Source organism: Ciconia boyciana, chromosome 3 (assembly GCF_034638445.1).
Source record: "Ciconia boyciana chromosome 3, ASM3463844v1, whole genome shotgun sequence".
Taxonomy (NCBI): Eukaryota; Metazoa; Chordata; class Aves; order Ciconiiformes; family Ciconiidae; genus Ciconia; species Ciconia boyciana.
Genome location: NC_132936.1, coordinates 30,686,622 through 30,699,589, shown reverse-complemented (window position 1 = coordinate 30,699,589; position 12,968 = coordinate 30,686,622). Strand labels below are relative to the sequence as shown.

Genomic DNA, 12,968 nt, shown 5'->3' with positions numbered 1-12,968 from the left:
GTGTTAAAGTTGGACCTTATCTCTAGCTGGATATATCTAGATTTGGAAATCCAGGTAGTCATTTTTGTACTGAGTTTCTCTGGGAGCTAAAATACTTACATGATACTTCTTGTGAAAATAACTGTGCACTGCCATTATCTCTGTCAATTTTCTTGGTGATAAACTAAACCCAAGAACACTCATCGAGCCATAAAGAGTTCTGGAACTTCTCATAGCAAAGAACTCATACTGATTATTGCTTTTAATGGCTAGAAACAGACCTGTACTCTGAATTTGTCTAATAATTTTTAAGCCATATATATTATTTATGTTTTCAGCAGTATCATGTGAAAATGAGATATATGATGTAATAATGTTTTTGAAAAAAAATTATATCCTAAGAATTCTGTTAAGTGTTATTTTCCTTAGACTTAGCTTACTGTAAGGCATTTTATCTAGTACCTAAATCATTTTATATTCTCAGGTTTTTGACATCCTTTATAAAAAACAGATTTTGGAACTTGGCATAATGTTTCAGTTTCCCCTAGCCATAAAAAAAGGAATAATCACCTGTCTAAGTGTAAGTCACAGTTCCCCTCTCTGAAGACTTAAGGATAGCATTAGCAATTTTTTCCATAGCATTGCAATTGGAGTTCATGTTGGTAGCTTACCCATTATAACTTTCAGATCTTTTCCAAGGTCATTGCCCATTAAAAACACATAAACTAAAAGAATTCCTTGTTAGACCAAAATGGGAAAAGTGTATGCTTCACAGAAAAAAAAACAGGCTCAGAAAAAAAAAAGCCCACTGAAAGGGAGCCCTCCTGCTTTACTCTAAGGAGATCAGATATAAGAAAACTCAAAAAATACTTGGATGAGAATAAAGTGTGTCAGATTGTATAGAGTTTTTATCAGCTTTTCACTTAGCCAAATAATTACAACTGCATAATTTCTATTTTGTTAAATCATTTCGTGTATTTATAAGGGAGCTTATTGAAGCAGTCCATGTTTTAAAAGATGAGCTGGGAAGGGGAGCATTGGTGTGCTGTAAAGTGTGAGCACTGGGCATCGTTTTACAGATGTGGTGATGTTTGAGGAATGAGCAGAGCACCCTAACTGAAGGTAATAAGGGGCACTTATCTTCTTTTTGTTTTGGTGACAGTGGAAGGAACAAACCCCTTTAGAGCAGGAAGAACCTGACAAGATGAGGCCTGAGCAGTAGCTCTTCTGGCCTTCTGGTTTCCTTGGAGATGGATGGCTGCAGCCTGATTTGACTGAAGCTGCGTGTGAAGGGAACAAACTAGAAAACAGAAAGGGAAAAGATAGAGGGCAATGATGGCCACAGAAAAAGCTAGGCAATACAGCTCAGTTTGAACAGGTTACTTGCTCAGGTACAACAGAAAAGAAAGTTTTACAGCCTATGAATGGTGTGGTGAGTTAACTTGGTCTGGCTGCCAGACACCCACCCAGCTGCTCTTGCACTCCCCCTCCTCATCAGGACAGGCGAGGAAGTAAGAAGAAAACCTTGTGGGTCAAGATAAAGACAGGGAGATTGGTCATGGTCACCAGTTACTGTCACAGGCAAAACAGACTGAACTTGGGGAAGATTAATTTAATTTACCATAAATGAAAAACAATTTCTTCCCAACCTGCCAGAAAACATGCTCCTGCGTGGGCTCCTCTCCATGGGCTGTAGCTCCTGCCAGGACCCTGGTCCTGCGTGGGCTGTCCATGGGCTGCAGCTTCCTTTGGGGGACATCCACCTGCTGTGGCGTGGCGTTTACACACGTGGTAGTGTGGATATCTGCTCCACTGTGGTCCTCCACGGGCTGGAGGGGGCCAACCCACTTCGCCATGGGCTTCATGGGCTTCAGGGGAATTTCTGGTGGAGATTGCCTGGAGCACCACATCCCCCTCCTTCTCTGACCTTTGTGTCTGCAGGGCTGTTTTTCACACTTTTTCCTCACTCCTCTCTCTCATGCTTTGCTGCACAATGTTTTTTACTCTTTCTTAAGTAAGCTTTTCCAGAGGCACCACCACCTTGACTGTGGGGCTCAGCTGTGCCCTGTGGTGGGTCGGTTGGAGCCGGCTGGAACCAGCCGTGTCTGGCACAGGGCAGCATCAGCCGCCCCCTAAACAAAACCTTGCCACATACAGCTATTTTAACAGGATTGCACCAGAGAGATACCTGAATTACCTCAATTTCTCTTCTTAAAGGAAGGAATCTGCAAGCCCTGGAGTAGTGTGTTAGTGCTTGGGCAAGAATACAGTAGGCCTGTGAGGCGCAGCTGATGGTGACTTTGGAGAAGCTCACACACAGAGCCTGCGACAGGAAAACCTTATGCCTCTTGTTCACGCACACACACACACACACACACCCCCCCAGTGAGCTGAAGAGGCCCCAGTCAAAGGATGAGATTTTCCATGCTCTCAGAGGAGACTAAAAATGAAAGTATTGGTTGAAAGAAAGAAAGAAATATGAGAAAATAATAAAAAAAGAGTACTCACTGTTTCTAGAAAGTCCTGAGGAAACAAACAAAAAAGGCAGAGACAAAAGCTGTTCTCACTGTTAATGCTTCTTAGTTTTTCAGTGTTACGACTGCTCAGTGGTGCCTGGAGATCTCAGCACTTTTTCTGCTTTCTAATTTTGGTTGAGAACTCCAAGGAACTGAAAGTAATTTTGTGCTTTTTGGGGGGAGTTTCATTTTGGTATTTTGTTCTTTGTGTGGTTTTTTTGTTTGTTTTTTTAATCATTCATTGCTAGCAAATGTTGGTAGAAGTTACACAAAGTCATAATAGTAATAAATGCTGTAATGTAATGAAGTACTTGCTCTATGCATACAGATTTCATCTTGGAGTGATGCTGCACATAGATGTATTGGCAGTTCTGCTCAGGAACAGCTAGCTGCATTAACTACTCCTGATCCTAGGATATCCATACTTACTTCCTCACCTTCCATTGAAACTTTTTCATGTGTTTCTTGTCAGATGTCAATATTAAAATTATAAAGTCCTACCTGTGAGATCCTTTTATGCTGCCAGTACATTCAGTCACCTTGCAAGTAATACCCTATCTGTCAAAAGGAAATACTGATTTGTGCCTACTTTGTTGAATACACTGGCTTCCACTGTGCAATTTGGAATCTTAAGGCAATGCATCATGGTTACCTTCTTCTCACTGTTTACTGCACAAGGTTATTTAAAACAGAGGTGATGTCACACTAATAAAGGACAAATTTCTGCAGACAGTTGTTCCTGCTTCCACAAGCATTAGTAGTTCAAGTTAATATATTTAGAAAACAACTTTCTAAAAAGCCTTATTAAGAGGACTTGTGCAGAAAATAACTATGCATTCTTTCTTAAATACAGATTCCTTTCCAGAACCTATCCTGTTCTTACTTTTTATATCTAGCTAGATTTTAAAACTTTCAGTCAGACTTCGATGATTTCTGTCTGTTCCTTCTAAGTGTCAGTGCTGACTTAAGAGCTTCCCATGTGCCTATCTTCAAATAGTTCTCCCTTCCAAAATAGTTTCCAAGTTAGACCTGCATAACTGATTATGAGTCATGCACTGAGAAACAAATTAGAAAACTGGCTTTCAAAAAACATTAAAAAAAGGTTTCTTTGGTCTGTTTTTGTTGTTGTTTTGTTTTGGGTTTTTAAGAAGTATTTTAATCTATTATTCTGACACAACTAAGAAGACAGTGCAGCATGATTTGGGGTGAGGAAATAGCAGGGAATAGAGGAAGGAATTAAGAACATCATAAGCCAGAACTTCACCTGAAACATTCATAATCTAAAACCACTGGCAATTCCTGAAGAAGTTTATTACCCTTTGATTTCACTAGGAAATGAAAGTCAAATTGCTTTTGGGCTTCAGGTCTGGATTGCTGATCAAGATCAGAGTGTACATTTCTGTTCTATAACATTATCTACAGATTTTCAGTTGCCATAAAGGTGCCAACTTCAGGAATAGTATGAGTGTATAGTGATGGTAACAGAGTTTCCCTTTTGCTCACAACATTGCATACCTCTTTTCCCCCCAAAGTGGGATTGAGGAGGAGAGGAAGGAGAAAAATGAAACAGAGAAACTGGCCTCATGATCAGTGAGGTATTGCAAAATAGGTTTATTTTCTGCTACTGGCTACCATTTGATTCTAATGGCAAAAAATTGCAGTGACCCGTATTTATCTGCTGATGAACAGTATTCAGTCCATTAGCTTGAGTTATTTGTCACCATTTAAACTTGGTATTTGTTCTCTGTATCTGCCAACCAAATACTGTAAATTTTCAAGGGACCAAGCCTGTCCTGCTCTCACTAACTGCAAGAGTGGTAGTGGTATTTGTTTGTTTTACTCAAACAGGTTATTTGTAAAATTTTGGAAGGATTACTGTAAGATTAAGACTTTGTCTTTGAAGCTTAAAAATGATGCATTTTTAAATTCCCGATCAAAGTACCATTTCAGATTTAGTAAAGGTTAAAAAACCCATTGAAAATAAAAAGGTACAAAATGAAGTATAAATAAGAGGGTAATTATGACAGTTTTATATCAACAAATTTGTGTTTTGGAAAAACTAAAATGATCCATCTTTGTGAATATTATTTTGGTAATTTTTAGGTTTCTTAGTTATTCAAAGGCAATTTTCCTTTGATAGGATCTGATCACTTCTAGGCAAGAAAAGGTTAAGGGATACCTTACTAGGTTGGGAACTAGGCACCTGAGGTGCCCAAGAAAGTCTTTTTCTCCTACTGTACTGGAGAAGAGAGGGAATATTTCTACAACTGTGAGTCCCTGCAAATGTTGCTCTGATTTGGGATGTGTCTGGTTAGGGGTCGTAGTTAAGATTCACTCTCCTATTGTAAAAAGGAAGACAAAACTGAAATAGGATTGGTGGCTAGGTGAGCTTGTCTTCAGGGAATCAGAGTGGTTGGGAATTTTCTGTAGAGCCAGCTATTCCCTAATGCCAAGTGGTAAAGTCAGTCCCTGGTAGGATCTAAGATAGGCAGGACTTGGTCATAGCTGTGTTGCAACTTCAGTTTGCCATCTAGCGTCCTTGTTCTTTTAGACTACAAATTACAGCATTTGGTGGTGGTGTGGTACTTCACCTACTTTGGGATAAAGTTATTTGTGGCATTTTTAACATAGTTGTGTGTCTATTTATTGAAACAATTTTCTTGCCTGAGTTAAGAACAGTGCAGGCTAGCACTTCTCTGGTTAACAGAGTGTACTCTGTTTTTTTGCAAGTTTAATAATGAACTTTTAACTCCAGCACATCAAAATACACTGGAAAGTGATAGGTGTGATTTTTTTCTTACAAACTGTCTGGTTTATATGTTACTGTAAAAACTAATTACTGTGAGCAGTTTTGTAAAATTTTACAAGAACAATACATTCCATAGAAGAAAATGAAAAGGTTTTACATAAAGTTTGCAACCTGCTATGGCTGTGATGGTGTATTGAGCCAAAACTATGAACATTTGTCCAAGCTTTGAACTTACCCTTAGTTACTTTGGTGATTTTGATATTTTTTTAATTTTAAATTTTGACTTATAATTAGGTAAAAATTTGATCCATTAATTGATAGATTTTTAATTTATTCTTCTAATGAGCAAAGCTGTAAAAACAGAAGTAGTAGAGAGGGATACAAGTGAATACAGATTAAGAAGACTAGACAAGAGAAGTTACTGGAATAGAAAAAAAGCCAGAAAGTTGGAACTGTGAACTGAGATTTTTTTATAAACAAAACAAAGAAGACTTATGTTTGCCAACAACAAATGTAATTAATATAGCAAGAGACTACTTCTAGAACCTAGACACAGGATTTTTGGCAGTCTGTAGAACTATCCCCATCTTCCTGTGGGATGTATAATTCAATTAGTTTAGTAATGCTCACTAATAAATCATCCTATATACACCCAGCTGTTGAGCTTATAGGAAAATAAGTTGTTTTCTCACAATTCCCCATGGATATCTGAATTTACATTCTGTCAAAGCAACTGTAGTAGCTGCAGGAAATCTGAGTGCCCTTGGATATCCTTAAAGAATTAAACCTTCTAAAGTTACAGGAGTGTGAGAATAAATTTAAAATACTGGATTTAGCTAGACTATTTGTGTGGCAGCAGCAAAATAAAAATCCTTTGGGATATAGGCAGAAAGTAGGTTTCTCTGCTCAAGGGCAAAAATACATTTTTGCACTGGCAGTTGCACTAACTAAAGTCTCCTGTAATTCTGGAGAAATATTAATTTGCTGCTACTTTGCATGGTTTGAATTTGATGACCTTCACATTAGCTTTATCAGCAGTTACTGTGTGAACACATAAACATTTCTACATGTTTCTGTTTGCAATATTATGCATTAATTGATAATAAGAAAGCATTTATCAGGAAATACTGATACAAGGCGCGTGTGTGTTGGTTAATCTAAGTATTTTTTTTTTTTTCTGTGTGGCTACTAATGTGGCTTTTTTTCACTGCAGTAGGCCCTACTGTAAAAACTTAGAAGGAATAATTGTATAAACTATGGCTCAAAAACATGCTTTAAAATTTTAATAAAGGAATCATGAGTGGGAAGCACATACTTAGGCTGTAAGACCGCTTATATAAAAATATATTTGCATTTCTCAAAGATTAATTAGTAGCAACAAGCATGGTTTCAAGACTCAGTGCAAGTTGCAATCAAAGGATCTCTATATAAACAAAATTGCCCCAAATTAGAGACTTTTGCTTATAAGACAACAAAAAAAGTCTAACACTCTTCTTCTAATCTGCAGATTCAGTCTCTTGCACTTGCTATTAATATGAATTAATAAGCAATGTGTTTTAAAGCTCTGTAGTCAATGTATTATTATTTCTCTCCTCAGGAATGTGAATCTGCTCCCTGCATTAACGGAGGTTCTTGTCAAGATGTGGTCAATGCATTTGTTTGTACTTGCTTGAGTGGGTACACTGGCAGGTTTTGTGAAGTTGATGTTGATGTTTGCAGTGAGCCCACACTGAACTCAGTTCTCTGTTACAATGGAGGTGTATGTGTTGATGGACCTGGAAGAACTTTTCATTGCAGGTTAGTATGAATACTGTCATATAACTGCTTTAGTTAATACATGTTGATTTGCTACGATTTCAGGGCGGTGTTGTTACTATGTGCAGTATGTGTACTCCATTGGATTTGATGCTCAATCTAGTGCTCAAAAATACTGTTAACTGTTCACTGTTTAACATCAGGCCTTTTATCTAGAAACTTATCTTCTAGTGCTTTTCAGAATTATATGTAGAAACTTCTAACATAAACCGACCCTAAAAAATTAAAAATCGTCATGTTTACAGATCTGTATATACTCCTGTGTTTCGTACTCAAAGAGAAAATTAATTTGCAATCAAATTTAAACGACAGGTAGTTTGTATAGCATGTGTGCACAGACATATATCCAAAGAAATTTCCTGTGATCTATCATCATGATGCTTTGGCTGTTTAAGGCTTCTGACTAAATACATGTAATCTTACAGCTTATATACTTGTAATATAGTGAAACTTCTTTAAAATTAAGCTGCTCTATAGATTGTATACTTTATTCTTTACTACATCTAATAAATATATCAACTCACAATTATTATCCAAGTTCCTATTCATTTGCTACATTAGTAGAAATACTAAGTACTAAGAAAATATTTTATAAACATACTTAAGAATGAAGCATAAATATCTTCCCTTATACAATCACGTGTTCAATATCTGGATTTTGATTGATGGCCAAAATTGAAGCTTAAGGATATTAGCTTTATTTAAAAAAAAACCCTGCTAATGTTAAGGCAAGAATGGTCATTCTTAGTTGTGTGTAACAGTTTGATAGCTTTATAATATACTATAAGAAATTAAACTAATTTCATTTCTTATGAAATGAAGAAGATTAAGAAACAAATGTATTATTTCCAATCTGTGGCTCAATTTCCACCTGTTGATCCTTTGTGTCCTTCTGTTAATAGTTACGGAATTTCATTAGTATTCAACAGAATTAACAAGACAAATGGCCCATGGACAGCCAGGAATTACTGTTGTAATTTAAGCAAATATTTGCATTGATTGCTGGCATTGTTTTCCAGAATCTGAGAGGACCATCATCTGTGATAAATTTCTATCCTACAACTAAATGGTGAAGTTACAATGACTCGAGACACACAAACACATTAACAGATAAAATCTCCACATGTCAAATGAGATACAATAGTTACATTCATGATCATAGAATCACAGATTATTTTGAGTTTGGAAGGGACCTTCAAAGATCATGTAGTCCAACGCTGCACCATGAGGCAGGGGCATCTTTCACTGGATTAGGTTGCTCAAAGCCCAGTCCAACCTGCCCTTGAACACTTCCCATGATGGGGCATCCACAACTTCTCTGGACAGCCTGTTCCAGTGTCTCAGCACCCTCATCGTAAAAAAAATCTTCCTTATATCGAATCTACCCTTAAATCTACCCTCTTTCAGTTTAAAAATATTGCCCCTTGTCCTGTCACTGCAGGCCCTGGAAAAAAGTCCTCCTTCATCTTCCTTATAGGCCCCCTTTAAGTACTGAAAGGCTGCAGTAAAGTCTCCCCAGAGCCTTCTCTTCTCCACGCTGAACAACCCCAACTTTCTCAGCCTTTCCTCATAGGAGAGGTGCTCCAGCCCTCTGATCATCTTCATGACTGTCCTCTGGACCTGCTCTAACAGGTCCATGTCTTTCTTGTACTAGGGACCCCAGAGCTGGATGCAGTACTCCAAGTGGGGTCTCTCCAGACTGCAGTAGAAGGGGAGAATCACCTCCTTCGACTTGTTGGCCACGCTTCTTTTGATGCAGCCCAGGATACGGTTGGCTTTCTGGGCTGCAAGTGCACGTTGCCAGCTCATGTCATATTTTTCATCTACCAATATCCCCAAGTCCTTTTCCGCAGGGCTCCTCTCAATCCCTTCATCCCCCAGTCTGTTTTGATACCAGGGATTGCCCCGACCCAGCTGCAGGATGTTACACTTGGCCTTGTTGAACTTAATGAGATTTGCATGGGCCTAGTCCTCAAGCCTGTCAGGGTTCCTCTGGATGGCATCCCTTCCCTCAAGTGAGTCAACTGCAGCACTCAACTTGGTGTCATCAGCAAACTTGCTGAGGATACACTCAATCCCACAATGTCATTGATGAAGATATAAATAGTATTGGTTCCATAACTCAAATATATTATGGTTTAGCTTAAAGCTCTCAATACATGCTAAAATAATTCCCATTAGCTTACTTCTGCAGTGGGCTGCTACCTGCACAAAGACTCTTTCTGTGGCTCAGATGTCTAGTCATTTGTTTAGCACCTATTGTTTGATCACCAGTCTGAAAATTCAATCCTATGCATTCTCCTATTTCTTCTTTCCTGGCTTATATTCACTCTAGCCTCCTTTTTTCAAGGTTTGGGTGCTACAGTATCCTTTCTTCTTTCACAATGAATCTTCTGAATTAAATGAAATTACTTATATTTCTCCTCTCTTCTGCTTGGAAACTTATGCCAAACATTGTGAGGGTAACTACCTTGCACTTGCTTCTGAGCCCAACGTTGGCCATCAGGAGGAGCTGTTAATAGAATCAAAGTCAGGAAAATTGCAGACAATGAGAATCAGGATTTTTAGTGTTGCCAAGATCACAAAGATTTTCATGAGTGATATAAGACTACAGTAAGGTAAGTTGATGTGAGATACGGTTGTGATCCTGCAAAAAGAAGAGCCATACTTGATATAGATTTCTTCTTCTGAAGGGGTCTGGGGAAAGGACTTTTTTCAGCTGATTGCCTCTTCTATGTTGATATGCTTCAGAAGACGAGCCATAACTCTCTTATCCTTCAGCAGCTGCTACCATTCCAAGTCATGTGTACCAAGGTGGAAATAAGAAACATAAAAAGATCATTAAGTCAGGCTTGCTCCTGTACTGTGAACATTATGATGTGAACACTCCTCCTTTTCTACCATGCCTTCCACTTGCTTTAAGCAGTCTGAAGAAAACTCATGTACAGACTGGAGAATAGGACTGATACGGAGGATGGAAAAGCAGAATGATTGAAAAATAAGGAAGGGAGAAATAGCTCTTACTCTAGCAAAACACCACAGACATGCAAATGAACAAGGAGTCTTAATGCCTGTTACACACTCACTGTGGAATGAGCAGGAGGAAAGACAAAATCCAGTATTGTTTAGAGTCTCTTTGTTTTGGGCATCTGGCTTGGGATGTTTGTATTATTGCAGCTAGTAAAACTGGAAACAGCAAGTAATGAAAAGTGTCCAGTAATGGGTAAGTTAAGTCAGGCTGCCTTAACTGTGGACAGCACTGCCAGTTTCAGCTATGATATATGTGGTATTTCACCCAGTAGTATAGTGAATGGTTAAACTTTTCTTGAATTTTGTGGGAATCAATTACATGAACAACCCTACAGACTTTTTGCTGAAATGAATATGAAAAATACCCTTTGGGATAGCCCTTGAATTGTGTGTTATCTGAAATACCTTTCTGTCTTCAAACCCTTGGTTTAAAATTAAAACAACTCATTGGAAATGAGAGGGGTGCTGGGAGTTGTAATTCAGTTCTATCCTGGGCAGACTGCCACTGTATCAGGGCTTCAGGAAACAGATTACCATCTGAAAGGATGCCCACCTACCTTGCTTTATATTTTAGTCGTCTTAATTAAAAGAACTGGCTGCGACAACAACAAACACTATATAAATTAGCAAATTAATAATAAAGCTATCATTGGGCTTAGGGGGGCTTTCAGAAGACAAGTCAACCCAACCTACATACGGTTGAAATAATGAGTATGTAATAGGAATTCTGAAGCCTTTTCATTGTATTTTCCAAGGATTTTAAGGAAGAGAAACTGTTCTACATAAAATACTCAGATTTTTTTCATTATATTTAATCCACAGTTGATTCTTCCTCACTTTTGCATCTTTTGGTCCCAGACCATTCAGTATGTTTGGCTTGGGATTTAAAAAAGTAAAAGTAATAATAATTTAAAAAATTCCTCTCTCCCCACTCATGCTTGCGTTGAGCCTTTTTCAAATATGCATTTCAGGTATTCATACTGTCTTGAGAAGGATTATCTGTGCAGTGCTTTCAATCTGATCAGGTGAAAATAATGTCAACGATTTTATGACAGGCCTTGCCTTAGATTAAGTTGTTGAATATTATAGCTTCATTGTACTTTTTCAGCACATTATAGCACATTTGGTTTTTGTAATATTTCTGTTAGGGAAAACAGAGGTAATTTTTTATGTCATTCTGTCTTTCGTCATCCACTCAGTAATTTTTTTACAGAATTTAAATGTATTTAGTGGTATAAGATAACTTTGTTGGTCTTAGAAATGTGTAGAGTCACAAGTAAGTTTGATCCTATCCTCTGTTTCATAAAGGGAGACTGGTGCTTTCTAGATCTAGTTTTTGGATTATATTTGACTACGTTATTTGGTTCAGAACTGAAGCTTTTTTGGCAGCATCTTTCAGAGAATAGTTTATACTCATAAGACAATTCTATGGGCTTGATTTTTGTATTCCAAGGGCAGAAAAGAGTGAATATTTGATCAACAGAATGTCAAGGTTTTTCTTCCAGCTCATGAGACTTCAGTAAGAAAGAATTCTAAAATAGGAATATATTGTTCTACATTTCCTCCAAATGCCCAGCCCCCTGAGCTGGAAGACAGGGACAGGGAGCAGAATGAAGCCCCCATCATCCAAGGGGAAATGGTTAGTGACCTGCTACACCACTTAGACACATACAAGTCTATGGGACAGATAGGATCCACCCAAGAGTAGTGACAGAGCTGGCAGAAGTGCTCACCAAGCCCCTTTCCATCATTTATCAGCAGTCTTGGCTAACCGGGGAGGTCCCAGTTGACTGGAGGTTAGCAAATGTGACACCCATCTACAAGAAGGGCTGGAAAGAGGATCCAAGGAACTACAGGCCTGTCAGTCTGACCTTGGAGCTGGGGAAGGTTATGGAGCAGATCATCTTGAGTGCCATCATGTGGCATGTATGGGACAAGCAGGTGATCAGGCCCACTCAGCATGGGTAGATGAAAGGCAGGTCCTGCCTGACTAACCTGATCTCCTTCTATGACAAAGTGACCCACTCAGTGGTTGAGGGAAAGGCTGTGGATGTTGTCTACCTAGACTTCAGTAAAGCCTTTGACACTGTTTACCACAGCATTTTCCTGGAGAAACTGGCTGCTCACAGCTTGGACAGGTGTACTCTTCGCTGGGTAAAGAACTGGCTGGATGGCCAGGCCCAAAGAGTGGTGGTGGAGTTTACTCCAGTTGGCAGCCAGTCACAAGTGGTGTCCCCCAGGGCTCTGTGTTGGGGCCAGTTCTGTTTAATATCTTTATCAATGATCTGGATGAAGGGATCGAGTGCTCCCTCAGTAAGTCTGCAGACGACACCAAGTTGTGCAGGAGTGTTGGATCTGCTTGAGGGTAGGAAGGCTCTGCAGAGGGACCTGGACAGGCTGGATCAATGGGCCGAGGCCAATTGTATGAGGTTCAACAAGGCCAAGTGCCAGGTCCTGCACTTGGGCCACAACAACCCCATGCAACGCTACAGGCTTGGGGAAGAGTGGCTGGAAAGCTGCCAGGCAGAAAAGGACTTGGGGGTGTTGGTTGACAGCTGCCTGAATGTGAGCCAGCAGTGTGCCGAGGTGGCCAAGAAGGCCAACAGCATCCTGGCTTGTATCAGAAATAGTGTGGCCAGCGGGACTAGGGAAGTGCTTGTCCCCCCTGTACTCGGCACTGGTGAGGCCACACCTTGAATGCTGTGTTCAGTTTTGAGCCCCTTACTACAAGAAAGACATTGAGGTGCTGGAGTGTGTCCAAAGAAGGGCAATGAAGCTGGTGAAGTGTCTAGATCATAAGTCTTATGAGGAACAGCTGAGGGAACTGGGGTTGTTTAGCCTGAAGAAGAGGAGGCTGAGGGTAGACCTTATTGCTCTCT

The 12,968-nt window shown here is 39.3% G+C and overlaps 1 protein-coding gene across 1 annotated transcript in view; it reads left to right on the top strand.

Annotated features, from left to right (window-relative positions):
• Positions 1–12,968, top strand: part of EYS (eyes shut homolog) — a 944,771-nt gene that overhangs the window by 441,840 nt on the left and 489,963 nt on the right. The window contains 1 exon segment of the mRNA XM_072855247.1: positions 6,842–7,041. Coding sequence (XP_072711348.1) covers positions 6,842–7,041 — 200 coding nt within the window.